Genomic DNA, 12,340 nt, shown 5'->3' with positions numbered 1-12,340 from the left:
GTTTCAGATTTAATACACTGTACCAACGAGCCAAATGTCTCGATACCTCAGCTGGCGAATCTTCTGGTGGAACGTTCACAGAATACGAACTGGACAGTTGTATTTAAAGCCCTCATTACGGTACATCATATGATGTGTTATGGAAACGAGGTAAGATTCATTAACACGATAAATATCCATTTTTCATTGGTGAGTTTCGAGGCCATTAATTTATGGTTCGTTTCGCAGAGATTCACGCAGTACCTCGCTTCGAGCAACAGCACTTTCCAGCTCAGCAATTTTCTGGACAAGAGCGGTGTGCAAGGTAAAACAACACGTACCATAAATTCATGGGGATAAAATTTTAAATTCTAATTATCTCCACCAAAGTTCCCCTCTTGACGTCACTTTCAAATCAAATTGATTTTTTCAATCAGGAATTCTGGACAGGATTAATGCCCCAGTCAATGAGCTTAGCCTCTTTTTAAGTAATTCAATATATTTATTTAACGATTTTCCCTCTTTTTCAAATGCTTTGGTGAAGTACAAGTCACTTAATATCATCCCATGAATAATAACTGGACAATAATCACGGATAAACAATGTGTTGATCATAATTATCTTTGTATTCATCCTCCCAATTCTCCATCATCATTCACTCACAAATTAAATTCCTCACACATTCACAAATGAATACCGATAATTTCCAATGAGTTTTGCACGATGAATGAATTTTTTAAGAATAAACAATATCTCCCCCAACATGTAAAACTGCACACGATTAATTTCTTTTTCCATGTGCCTGTCTCTGACATTACTAACCTCGGGTTATTTTATCTTTGTTTGGGAACAGCAGGAGCACGTGTTGGTGAGTGTCTAATGCTAATCAATGACTAGATTAATCATTACCCCTGTGTACCAGACATTAATGATTTTTTAATGGCATACGGGGTCGCTTTAATTTTTTTTTCTTTTCCCTCTAGGATACGACATGTCACCCTTTATCAGACGATACGCTAAATACTTGAATGAAAAGGCGATGTCTTACAGAAGTGTGGCCTTTGATTTTTGCAAAGTCAAAAGAGGGTAATTTTCCACTGGTTTATCTGTTATTCAGACCAGGCATTTCTCAATAAATATCTCATGCTTTTAGGAAAGAGGATGGTACATTACGCACCATGAATGCCGAGAAACTACTCAAGACATTGCCGGTTTTGCAAGCACAACTTGATGCACTACTTGAATTCGACTGTTCTGCTAATGATCTTACGAATGGCGTCATCAGCATGTGCTTCATGCTCCTTTTCAGAGACTTGATAAGACTCTTTGCTTGCTATAACGACGGAATTATAAATTTATTGGGTAAGTATCCAGAATCATGACAACTCTATAGAAACTCCCGAAATTTCATCGAACTACACAAATGAGAAATTCCTAATTATGAACAATAATTATTTTTTTTAATAAAATTTCTGATAAGATTGAATGAATGGATTACCAAAAGAAATTGTATCGTTTCAATTAATTAATTATAAATTGAATTAAACCAATGTTAATTTATTCTTAGTCTCTGAATATTGAATAGCTGGAACGAAATACAAATACCGGTTGCATTGAATTATTCATTAAACATTATAAAAACAGAAATGTACCTGTCGGTTCATGTTTTGCATCGAACATTTTCCCAGGCTGTTATTCAGTCAAATAAATCTCAATAAACCCGATGATCTACCCCTGAATTTTTGTATTTACAGAGAAGTATTTTGATATGAACAAGAAGCAATGTCGTGATGCACTGGATTTGTACAAAAAATTCTTGATACGAATGGACCGAGTTGGGGAATTCCTCAAAGTTGCTGAGGTAAAATAAACTGCTCTCGAATATTTCAAAAAAAAAATATCAGATGGATTTCCTCTTGGCAATTTTTCAATTCCAGACTCATATGTCGTGAAGTACCTTATAATATTTATCCTTTGTGATGTAGAACGTTGGCATCGACAAAGGCGATATTCCTGACCTTACGAAAGCACCTAGCAGTCTATTGGACGCCCTGGAGCAACATCTGGCTTCCCTTGAAGGAAAAAAAGGCTCAGCAGCTAATACACCCACTCAGTCTGCCAGGTATATCCACTTTTCTCGTTAATAACGCTCATGATACTCTTGATTACAAAATGCGGTGTTTTTTCGATTCAAACTCATGATAAGTATTGATTCAGAAAGAAATATTTACTTAATTGTCTCTGTCAGATAAATTCAATCGATGATTAAGTTAATTAAACCCTCACCTGATTATTATTATTTATTTATCGTTCTCTTTGCCTTCACATAATTTTGTTTTATTCATTTCTTCATATTTTTCGTTTGAGTAAGATATTCATCGTGAATTCAGATCTTGATGAGTATTCCCTGCCATTCAAATATTTATTTGAGTCATTATTTATTTAATATTTTGCATACACTGCTCCACTTTACGTAGTTTTGTTATTTAGTTATTGGAGATAAATGTAGAATATTAAAAGCAGTGATAGCTTTTAAAATTTGTGTGTTACGTTGTTGTTACACTGTTGTTACAATGTCACACGCTGGATACGTAAGACAATTATCACACGTGTGGTGAATCGGTGAGGCTGGGGTGAAATGCACATCAGAAAAAATCGATTTCTTCTGAATTCAATAAATTAATTATTCTGCGTTAGAACATGAATTATTGATAAATTTAATTGAAAGCTGAAAATCTTGAATCCGCCTTTTATCTGCCGAATACAACATTCGAGAATATTTGAATATTAATTTGCCTTCGGCGATGTGGTTACTCCAGTTTCTCCAAAAAATTCGTGTTTGTGTGTGGCAAATCGCTACTGTATCAATTAGTGACCACGTGGCATGAACATTCATAGCAATTGGATTTTCAATCTAAACATGCATTTAGATCGTACTCCATACTGTAAATGTCGCTTAAACTGTCACAATCAATTTCAATTTATCCAATAGTGTTTCATCTGCACGTCGATTTGATAAAAAAAAAAATACACTCGCGACTTACACACAGACACGTCTAGCATCCCATACATTATACATAATTTTTCAATGTATTTTTTGCATCTATACGTACTACACAATTTTTCTTTGTTTTTTGTTTGTCTTTTCTCCTTTTTAATTTTCAAAATTATCAACGAATCCCGTAACAAATCCTTGATCATCCGAAAAAAAAAATCTATATTCTGGATTATCGAATCGGCCATTCCTGTTTATCCGTACACAAAAAAAAAACCGCAACCCCCATCATTGCCCCCAAAAGCAGCAATAGAACGAATGTAAAGTCGGGAGTGTCCGCACTATCTTCCACCAGTACGGCGTTCGGAACAGCAGCTAGCAATGCGCGTCTTGATCAGACTGGAAATGGACACATTGATGAGGCACTGAGACAACAGGCACTTGCTGAGGAGGAGGCTGCCATGAATCAGTACAAGGTACTAAAAATTCGTTAATTACTTTCAATTTATCCCCTGCATATTCACATTTATTTTTAGGCAAAGGTGCAGTCACCGTCTGGAGGACCGAGCACCAATCCCTTCCTAGCATCGCCAACTGGTGGAAATCAGCCAATCGTCGATTTATTCAGCTCAGCGTCTGCCAATGAGGTTAATAAATAATTCACATAATTCAAATAATTGAAATAAAAGTTGAGCAATTGGATTTTTAATTGGAGAATATCAACTCCAGGCGCAGAAAGCTTCAGACGATTTGCTCCAACTGGCGGGGAATCCCTTTGCGGACATGTTCGGAGCACCTCAACCTGGTGCACCTGTCCAGGCAGTACCCCCAGGGAACAACATGTGGATGGCCAACGGTAATGGTAAATAACGAAAAAAAAACTCAATTGAATCACTCATCAGTTGACCAGAGCACATATTTAGATTTATATTTTACAGCACCCATACGTTTTTCTTTTTATTTTATCCATTTGTTTTTGTAGGTTTCGTCGCACCAACACCGCCAGCAAGTAATAACTTTGTTACAGATAACAACTTCTCATCCGTATTCGGTGGTCAAGATCAGCAGACGAGTAAGTGGAATTGTTAATCTATAACTGTACACGCGTTGTGCAGATACAACAGGTCTTTTAGGTTTTGTTATGAGCTTTACAAGCACAATTGTAATAACACTATACAACTTTTTGATTAACACTATATTTTTCAACATTTACCAAAATCAAGGAGGTACTCTTTCATTGTTACATAAAAATATGCAGCTTTTTACACTGAATAATTGGATCAACTAATTGGAAAAAATTTTACTTTCGAGGTAGTCCAGTGATTAATTCGACTGATAAAAAAAAATCTGATCGTATTAAATAATTCCTAGTCAATATTCTGAAATAACAAATGAGAGAATGATGGAAAAATCATGGGGACTACCTCAACGAAGTGAAAATAACAAAAAATAAAAGATCAAATCAGATCAAAAAATCAAATCAAAACGAACGAAAATGCCAAAAGATGAACTTTCTGCGCAAGCTGCCGCTCAGGGATCGGCCGTACCTAATCCTTTCATGGCGGATTTTTCCGCTCCCCAACCGGGTAATACAGCATCGAGCATCGGACTGTTCGATCAATCAGCGCCGTCAGATGGACAGCAACAGGGCGGAGACCTTTTCAGTGCTGGGGGACAGGCGGATTTATTTGGTGGCGAATCAGCAGATAATAAAACCGATTCCAGTGAAATGGATTATCCACCTGTGTGTCAATCAGGTGTTCAAATGACTGGTATCAATGCTAAATCAACTGCTACTCCGCCACCAAGACCGCCCCCTCCCACAGGTAGTAATGGCACACCACGTGCACCATCACCATCAGGTGGTGTATCATCAAAAAGTGCATTCGACGATCTTAATGATAGCATACGTATGGCTCTGGGTGGGTCTCCGTCCCGTCCATCACCCGCTGTGCAACAACCACCTCACGTACAACAAATGACACAACAGCAATTAACACAACACCAGAGCTTTGGAGTGTTTGACGTGAGTGGTGGTGGTGTACAAGCGGGAAGTGGACAATCGGTTGTCGGTACTGTACCCGGTTATGGTGTTCCTACTACCCAAGTACCCGTTGGATACGGCTCTCCGGTCAAGCAGCCAATGGCAGGTGACGGGAATTAACGCATTTATTCTTGAGTTTTATAAGAAGAGAGATGAAATCTCTATTTTTACCATCAACCATCTCCCATTATATATCCAATTCATTTCAAGTACTTCATCATCAGTAAATTGACGATCCGCTTTCTCAACGCATCATTTTTCTCTGGTCTTAGGGTAATTTCTATAAAATCCTCTCCCTTTTGTGCGTTCGCATTAATATATCGTATACTCGGTTGAAAGATTATTGAATAATAAGGAAAAATATACGTGAATTATGTGGTTCTCCCCATTTTTCATCGATTTATGGCGTTTTGAATGGAAAGTGAAATAAAATGGACAGGAGAAACGATCCGAAGGCGAAACTATCACGAAACAACAATATGAAAGTCATTTCAGAGGAGAAAAAATAAATGAGCCTATAATAAAACAGCATCCGTATCACAAACAGAAAAAAAATCCGTAAATCAACGATAATTGAATATTCTCTCCTTATTTGACTCAAGCATAAATGAATTTTTATTGCCTTATTTCATTCACACATTTAACGCTTCAACTTGAGTTAATTCTGCATGAATATTTTCATTTCCCTGTCAACTATTCTAATGCACCAATTTTCAAATACTGATCGCATCGAGCCCAGCCTCAATACCATAAAAAAAACAACTCAGTAATAACTTCATTGAGTCAGTAACTTCATGTTGTCTAATTGTGTAATTGTCTGTGTACTCTGAGGATTGGTGGTATCGGGTATTCACGACTGAATTTCACTCTAAACCGCACTCTGTCAGCAGTAGGTTAATTGCAGTCACCATGATAACAATGGGTACTCGTTGGACCATATGTTTTTTTTTTGTGATTTTTTTTCTGTGGGTCAAACTGCTTTCTCGGCTTGTGCGTTAATCCAGCTATTGCTTAGGTTTCGATGGTGTGGGCTCGGTGTTAATGCCATCTTCTACGACTGTGTCTGGAGCTAATAACGTTTCAGCTGCTGGACAAACTGGTGCCACTACTGCTGGTAGTAAAGTACTGACTGGCGATCTTGATAGCAGTCTGGCAAGTCTCGCTCAGAATCTTAGCATCAACAAGAGTACGCAGCCTCAAGTCAAGTGAGTAAATCATTTTTCATCCAATGCATTGATCCTATTATTAAGGATGTTCCATAGCCATGAGCAACCAGAATTTACTTTTTTCAAATTTTTTGGCAAATCGTCGATGAAATTGATGTAAAAAATTTAATTGTTTAATTATCCAGGGGAATGCAGTGGAATTCGCCAAAAAATACAGCGAAAACTGGAGGACCAGCTGGTTGGACACCCCAACCAATGGCAGCCACCACTGGGGCTGGATATCGACCAATGGTGAGAATAAAAATATGCAGATTTAAAAAAACAGCATTTATCACGATTCTCGCACGTTAGATGTTCTACAAATAGTTTTTATCAACTTGAATTTGCACAGAATTAGCTTGAATCACTCGAAAGCAATAAATCTCATGAATTTATTGGATAGGATCACTCGAGTATTTTATTTTTTCCCTCGAACGAGGAGAATTGGAAATTTATTCTTACTACCGGTTATAATGTCCCCGGCGTTGAGCTTCTCAAAGAACGATGATAATTGCGGCTGATCCTGGAGAATCGAGCTGAAAAAATTTTTTTTAGACTTTCGGTTTTAGTTTTATCATATTGGCATATTTAGTTTGATGCATGGCACGGCATATGGCATGTTGCCGGCTGTTGCAGGGCCAAGGAATGACGCAACTTCCTCCAACCACCACTTTTGGCTTTCCTACCCAGTCCGCACCACTGGTGAGTTTCATTGCACTTTTTTTTTGCCATTCCACCATTTCTCCGTTAAAAAAAAAACAACACAAAAATCCTATTGAGCACATTTTATCCGTCTGCTGATAATTTTCTTCAGTAGAATAAATAATATAAATTAATACTCATTGATTAATTAATTAATAAAGCTACTAACTCATCGATTAATGCAATAATCGATAACTCAGATTTTTTTCTCCCGTTTTAATCGTCAATCTTAACTGACGACGAGTAAGAAAATTTATGAGATCGTGGGTGTTGAGAAAAAAAATTTCGTATTTACGAATATTTTTGAAATCTTTAGAGAACGAATTTTTTACTCGACACGCACCCCTGGATGTTTTTACCACTGTTTTATTAATGATATTGATAATTGAGTTGATTAATTGGGTTTGGTATTGTGGTGAATAAAAGCAAGAGAATCATACTACTCGTGGCCTTTGGCCTTTTGCATAGGGTATGCAAGGTATGCCAATGGGAATGCAGGGCATGAGGCCGATGATGGGGGGTATACCAGGTGCCCCAGCTGCCCCCGGTGGGATGATGGTGGCTGGTGGTAATGCACCCATGATGATGCCAGGTAGTAACCCAATGATGGGAGCACCAATTCAACAGCAACCGCCCCAAAATCAGCCCCCGGGTAATGCGGTTCAACTTGATCCCTTTGGTGCCCTGTGAAAGGACTAGCAATAGGTACTATCTAACTTCAATTCAGTGGCGAAATAATAACGTATGTTAATTTTAAAATAAAAATTTGCGGACAAGCCAATGACGATGACAATTGATTATTCCAGCCCCTGGGAAATTTTTTTAATATTTTTATTATTTTGAATTAAATTAATTCATTATTTTTTATTGAATTAATTAATTCATTCATTCCATTTACTGTTTCGCTGCTGAATTAATTATTACATTTTTCTCATGCTCTATTAACTTTTGTGTCATTTTTCGTGTTTTTTTTTTATTTTTGTTTTTTTTTTTTGGTGATTGGAAGTGATGTACTAATTGATTGTCATTATTGCGATGCGATAAAATGACGGGAGGGAATGAGTTACGAATGATTCGTAAAATTGCAGGACTCCCGTTGGAATTAAATAACACGGAGCACCAAACTGTAAATACTGTGTAATATGCCTACAAAATGTGCCCGGCTTTGTTTCATTGACTTGCATCAACCGTTCTCTCCTGATCTGCCTTACTCCGAAAAAAATCAATCCATCGAAGGATCAAGGATCATCGTCCCACTGCATTCAACCACGAAATCATCATTCTCAGCATGTGTATAAAATCGCCACATGTAAGGGCCCAGAGTGCTTAGTGAATGGCCGATGATCGTAAAAAGTTGGCAATAAATAAAAGAGAATAATCATGAGTTCCATTGAGATTGGGATGCGCGCCTCAGGTACTGTGTTTATTATTAGAGCGTGTCTGCAAATCGAGTTTATCCATTGCGTTATTGGCCACATCAGCAGCGTGCCTGCCAAAGATATTTTTGGGGTTTGAATTCGCAGTTAAAAAATCATGATTTATTGTTCCGATTGTCATGCTCCCAAAAATACTTGCAACAATTATGATGTGGTGGAAGTTACCGAGAAATATCTCGGAATCTATGAGAGATAGTCGAATTTTTGTGATATTCTTTTTTGTAGTTCTCGTTGCTCTCTGCAAAAAAGGTCCTGACGAAAATTTCGATGTGTCTCGTAGATCCTGAGGTATTCCCCGATAACTGTGATAAGGGAATAAGTCGATTTGGTATTCTCCATAATTTTACTATTTTTTGTTAATCCTGCATGATGAGAGGAGGTTTAGATAATTTATAAGAGTTGTCCGATTTTTTCTTTAAACCCTCGATAATGTAGCATATCTTTGTTGTACATTATTAATTCATTTTTCCATCATTATTCATACGTATTTTGCAATAATTTTGGTAACTAGCCGGTGGACGGTTGGAGGTACAAGTATTATAATGGAGATGTCATAATCATCCTGTTGTGCACGTTATCCATAATACGTGCAGAATAATGTGTACAGGCGTTCGTATATGAATATTATATCTGTATAGAAATGAAAATGATAAATAATGTTATAATTTTTAGGATAATATCGATGAATGTTTCGTTGTAATGCTCCGATATAATTCTGATGGGTTATATTATTTTCCACGTTATGAGAAAAAAAAATGAATTACGATACTCATGTGAATTCTCAGTGTGGAAATTTTGTTAATTAACAAAATTATTGGCTTATCATCGACTTTTTTTTTCTGCTGGCCATCTGAAAATTGTTCCCTTGTGTTTGAAGCATGTTCACTTTTTGAATTGAGTATGTGGATCAATTATTACTCGGTCAATTGAATAATTCAATATTAACCGTTGATTAAATACAACTGTACTAGTCGGTTTGACTGTTTAAAATGACCTACATATTATTGGCAAATCATGATCAAGGAAAAGATGGACAAAACTCTATTTTGAACGACTCGTACTGGCATTTAGCTGTTTTTTCCGATAGTGGAATTAAATATTTGTATTATATCGATTTAATGAGAAAAAGATTACCTATGAATTATCACGGCAGATGTAGTCTAGATGAATATCAGCAGTTTAGGAGGCACACGGAGGGATCAGATACATTTCCTGTAGCATTACGTGAAAATAATAAAAAAGATAATTACTTGATAGTGTTTGAATTCCTCTGATACCAGACACAATTGGACTTTGAATAATTTTGAGAATATTTTAAAGAGATTCTTGATATTTTACGCACAAATAAATGAGTTCATTGATCTTGTGAAATTTATTAGGATTGTCCGATTTGTTTGGTACTGAGTGCCGATACTAATGAGTAATTTCATGAATAATAAAATAATCAGCCTGAAATGTAGATGGCAATCCATCTCTACTGGTCATTAAATGTAACAGGACAATATTACGTGGATTATCCGTACATCATAAAGAGAAAGATGAGAATATAAGTGCTGTAAACGAAAAGGTACACCTTGCTAGGCTAGATTATCAATACTACCCATCGATATAAATGAATTGAAAAATTCTACAGGCCAATAAACTCAATGCACCAGACCAGTTGTCGAGAATAATTCGGTGCATCTATATTTATTCAAATCCTATATATTGTTCGAAAGAAAAAGCATATTCTCGTAAAAAATACAAGGACAAAATTCACTGTAACATAAATAAATGAAAAAAAAAAATTGTTGAAACAGATATTGGGATTCCGGCAATCATGGCTTCGCTATTTATGAAAAAAAGAAAAATGGAGGAAACTGCTTAATTGTTAATTAGTTTTTATGTAGAAATTGCATCATGTGGAAACGAGGATATTTAACTGTTTTGTGCAGTTGTGAAACGCCAACGACAAAATCAACACTTTAGTCGAATTGATTAAATTGTGAATATTGTATAAAATAGGGGAGGGAGAATATTCTTGGTCCACCTGAGTTGCATCACAGGCGAATGCTATCTTAATAAATTAATGAGTGAAATACCAAACGTTGATGAGTTGATTGTTGAGTATTGCAGAAGTAGCAAACTGAATAAACAATCATGAGGGATTTATGAATGAGAAAAATTGTAGAATATGAACGAAATAATAAAACAGATGTCCATCGTAATGACTCTATTGTCCGCTGATTTTTTTTCTGCATTTACTTTTTATTTTTTCACGGTAGACATTGTCTTCCAGATTCTTCAGTTGGGATTTGACAAGACAAATGCAATGGGGTCCTCAAGGAATGATAATTACTCATCTCGTGATGATTATTCATCGTTACTGTGGAATTCAATGAATTGAAGACTCGGGTGAACTGAAATGCAATCCCCTCGACGCATCTACCTGTTGAAAAAGGTCATAACATTTCTAAAGGTGTCTCTTCAAGTGCCATCACATTGAATAAAAATTCTTGACACTATCTCGACTCTGCTAACAAAACCTCATGTGAGGAACTTCGTGTAGAAAGTTATCACTGGCTTACGCGATATTTCCGTTTGAAAAGCAGAATTACCGTGGGACTCGATGCTCACACGTCATTTGATTGTTTCTCCTTCTTGAATTTCCATTGGATATTCACCTTATTTACACAGTCATTGAGTTTACTATTCAGAAGAGGAAAATGGAATACAGCAACGATGTTATACCATACGAGAGAAAAATCCCTTTCTAAAAAATCCAGAGGTATCGAAAAATGTCATCATTTGCGCCGCATAATATCGATTATAGAAATATTTTTTTCATAATCATCATATTATATATTATTATAATAGGCCGAGGCTATATGGGATGAATCAGGAGATTCGATGGACGAGGGAAAAAAATGGAGCGTAAGAATCCATTCCTCAAAATTTCAATTATTCCAGAATTTTATTAAACTCAATTAATAAATAATTATTAAATTCTCATATAATAAATTTCAAAAGCAGAAGCAAAAAAATCAGTGTATGAAGTTGAATAGTTAATTTTTGGTGATTTTTTTTTGTCTATAAGTACCCCAAATATGGAAATGGCTGTTTGTCGATTGCTCGCCTTCGGAGATGTTCGGATGTCATGAAAAAAAAAATGTCAAATTTGATTTTTCGAAATGCTAGTTGTCTGAAAAGACGATACACGAGCGATAACGAAAGAATTTAATCTTTGATCTGCCTGCGACGAAACGTGAAGCAGATGAAAGGGCAACCATGTGCACAAAAGGTAGAAGCCGATAGAAATCGGCGTGAAGTGAAAAAAAAAAGGTAACCATCGAGAAAGGATTTCTCCTTGTATTTGTCGTCTTCCGTGATCATTGTATGTATCGTCTCTGAGAGAATGACTCGAGAGATTTGTGGCTTTTACGATCGTCACGAGTCGTCAAAAAATAAGGAATACAGCATCGATCGGTGGAGGCGGGTATTCGGGATCGGGAGGTGAAGTCATTCTTATTATTGCCGGGATTTAATTTTTTTTTCAATGAAATAACTCCTGCCAAGGATTTGCCCCGTTGTTTACTGTCACCGTGGCGTGTGGGTGTCACATCCTAGAAGCGATAGATCTTTACTTTCATTTGGGGCCACGGGTTCCCCTCTGACCCGACCACGGCATCTTCTTCCGGTCCCGATATTTTATTTATCCACCCCTCCGGGTCGCTCCACAGATTTATTGCACTCTGAGATAATGACACTTGAACAATTTTTAAATTACAATCTCCTGACAGATCTCGCCCTTCGAGAATAAGTATTTCAATGAAATTCTCTTCCCCGATAATTTTAATTGCAGATGATGAGTAATGAGATGATGAAAGTACGGATTGACACAATAAAATCTTTACTTATAGCGTCATGAAAAATTCTCTGGGGACGAGAGAAATTATTTCTTCATTAATAACAAGAAAATATTGATTGGACATGAGGAAAA

The 12,340-nt window shown here is 36.5% G+C and overlaps 1 protein-coding gene across 17 annotated transcripts in view; it reads left to right on the top strand.

Annotated features, from left to right (window-relative positions):
- The window catches only part of lap (like-AP180), a 17,478-nt gene extending 6,910 nt beyond the window's left edge, over positions 1 to 10,568 (top strand). Inside the window, exons 2-18 of one of the 17 annotated variants that reach the window (XM_011301552.1) lie at positions 8 to 150; positions 229 to 304; positions 836 to 847; positions 963 to 1,065; positions 1,133 to 1,341; positions 1,734 to 1,840; positions 1,965 to 2,101; positions 3,279 to 3,450; positions 3,511 to 3,621; positions 3,704 to 3,836; positions 3,957 to 4,046; positions 4,480 to 4,800; positions 6,034 to 6,223; positions 6,370 to 6,475; positions 6,860 to 6,925; positions 7,394 to 7,630; positions 8,014 to 10,568. In XM_011301552.1, the coding sequence (XP_011299854.1) occupies positions 8 to 150; positions 229 to 304; positions 836 to 847; positions 963 to 1,065; positions 1,133 to 1,341; positions 1,734 to 1,840; positions 1,965 to 2,101; positions 3,279 to 3,450; positions 3,511 to 3,621; positions 3,704 to 3,836; positions 3,957 to 4,046; positions 4,480 to 4,800; positions 6,034 to 6,223; positions 6,370 to 6,475; positions 6,860 to 6,925; positions 7,394 to 7,615 (2,198 nt within the window). In that variant the 3' untranslated portion in view covers positions 7,616 to 7,630; positions 8,014 to 10,568. Of the gene's footprint in view, positions 1 to 7; positions 151 to 228; positions 305 to 416; positions 468 to 832; positions 848 to 962; positions 1,066 to 1,132; positions 1,342 to 1,733; positions 1,841 to 1,964; positions 2,102 to 3,278; positions 3,451 to 3,510; positions 3,622 to 3,703; positions 3,837 to 3,956; positions 4,047 to 4,479; positions 4,801 to 6,033; positions 6,224 to 6,369; positions 6,476 to 6,859; positions 6,926 to 7,393; positions 7,631 to 8,013 lie in introns of all 17 variants that reach the window. The other 16 variants (XM_011301551.1, XM_011301550.1, XM_011301555.1 and 13 more) reach the window with 16 other exon arrangements.
- The last annotated feature ends 1,772 nt before the right edge of the window (positions 10,569 to 12,340 follow it).

Source organism: Fopius arisanus, unplaced genomic scaffold (assembly GCF_000806365.1).
Source record: "Fopius arisanus strain USDA-PBARC FA_bdor unplaced genomic scaffold, ASM80636v1 scaffold00024, whole genome shotgun sequence".
NCBI lineage: Eukaryota > Metazoa > Arthropoda > Insecta > Hymenoptera > Braconidae > Fopius > Fopius arisanus.
This window is presented reverse-complemented; position numbering and strand designations above follow the sequence as displayed.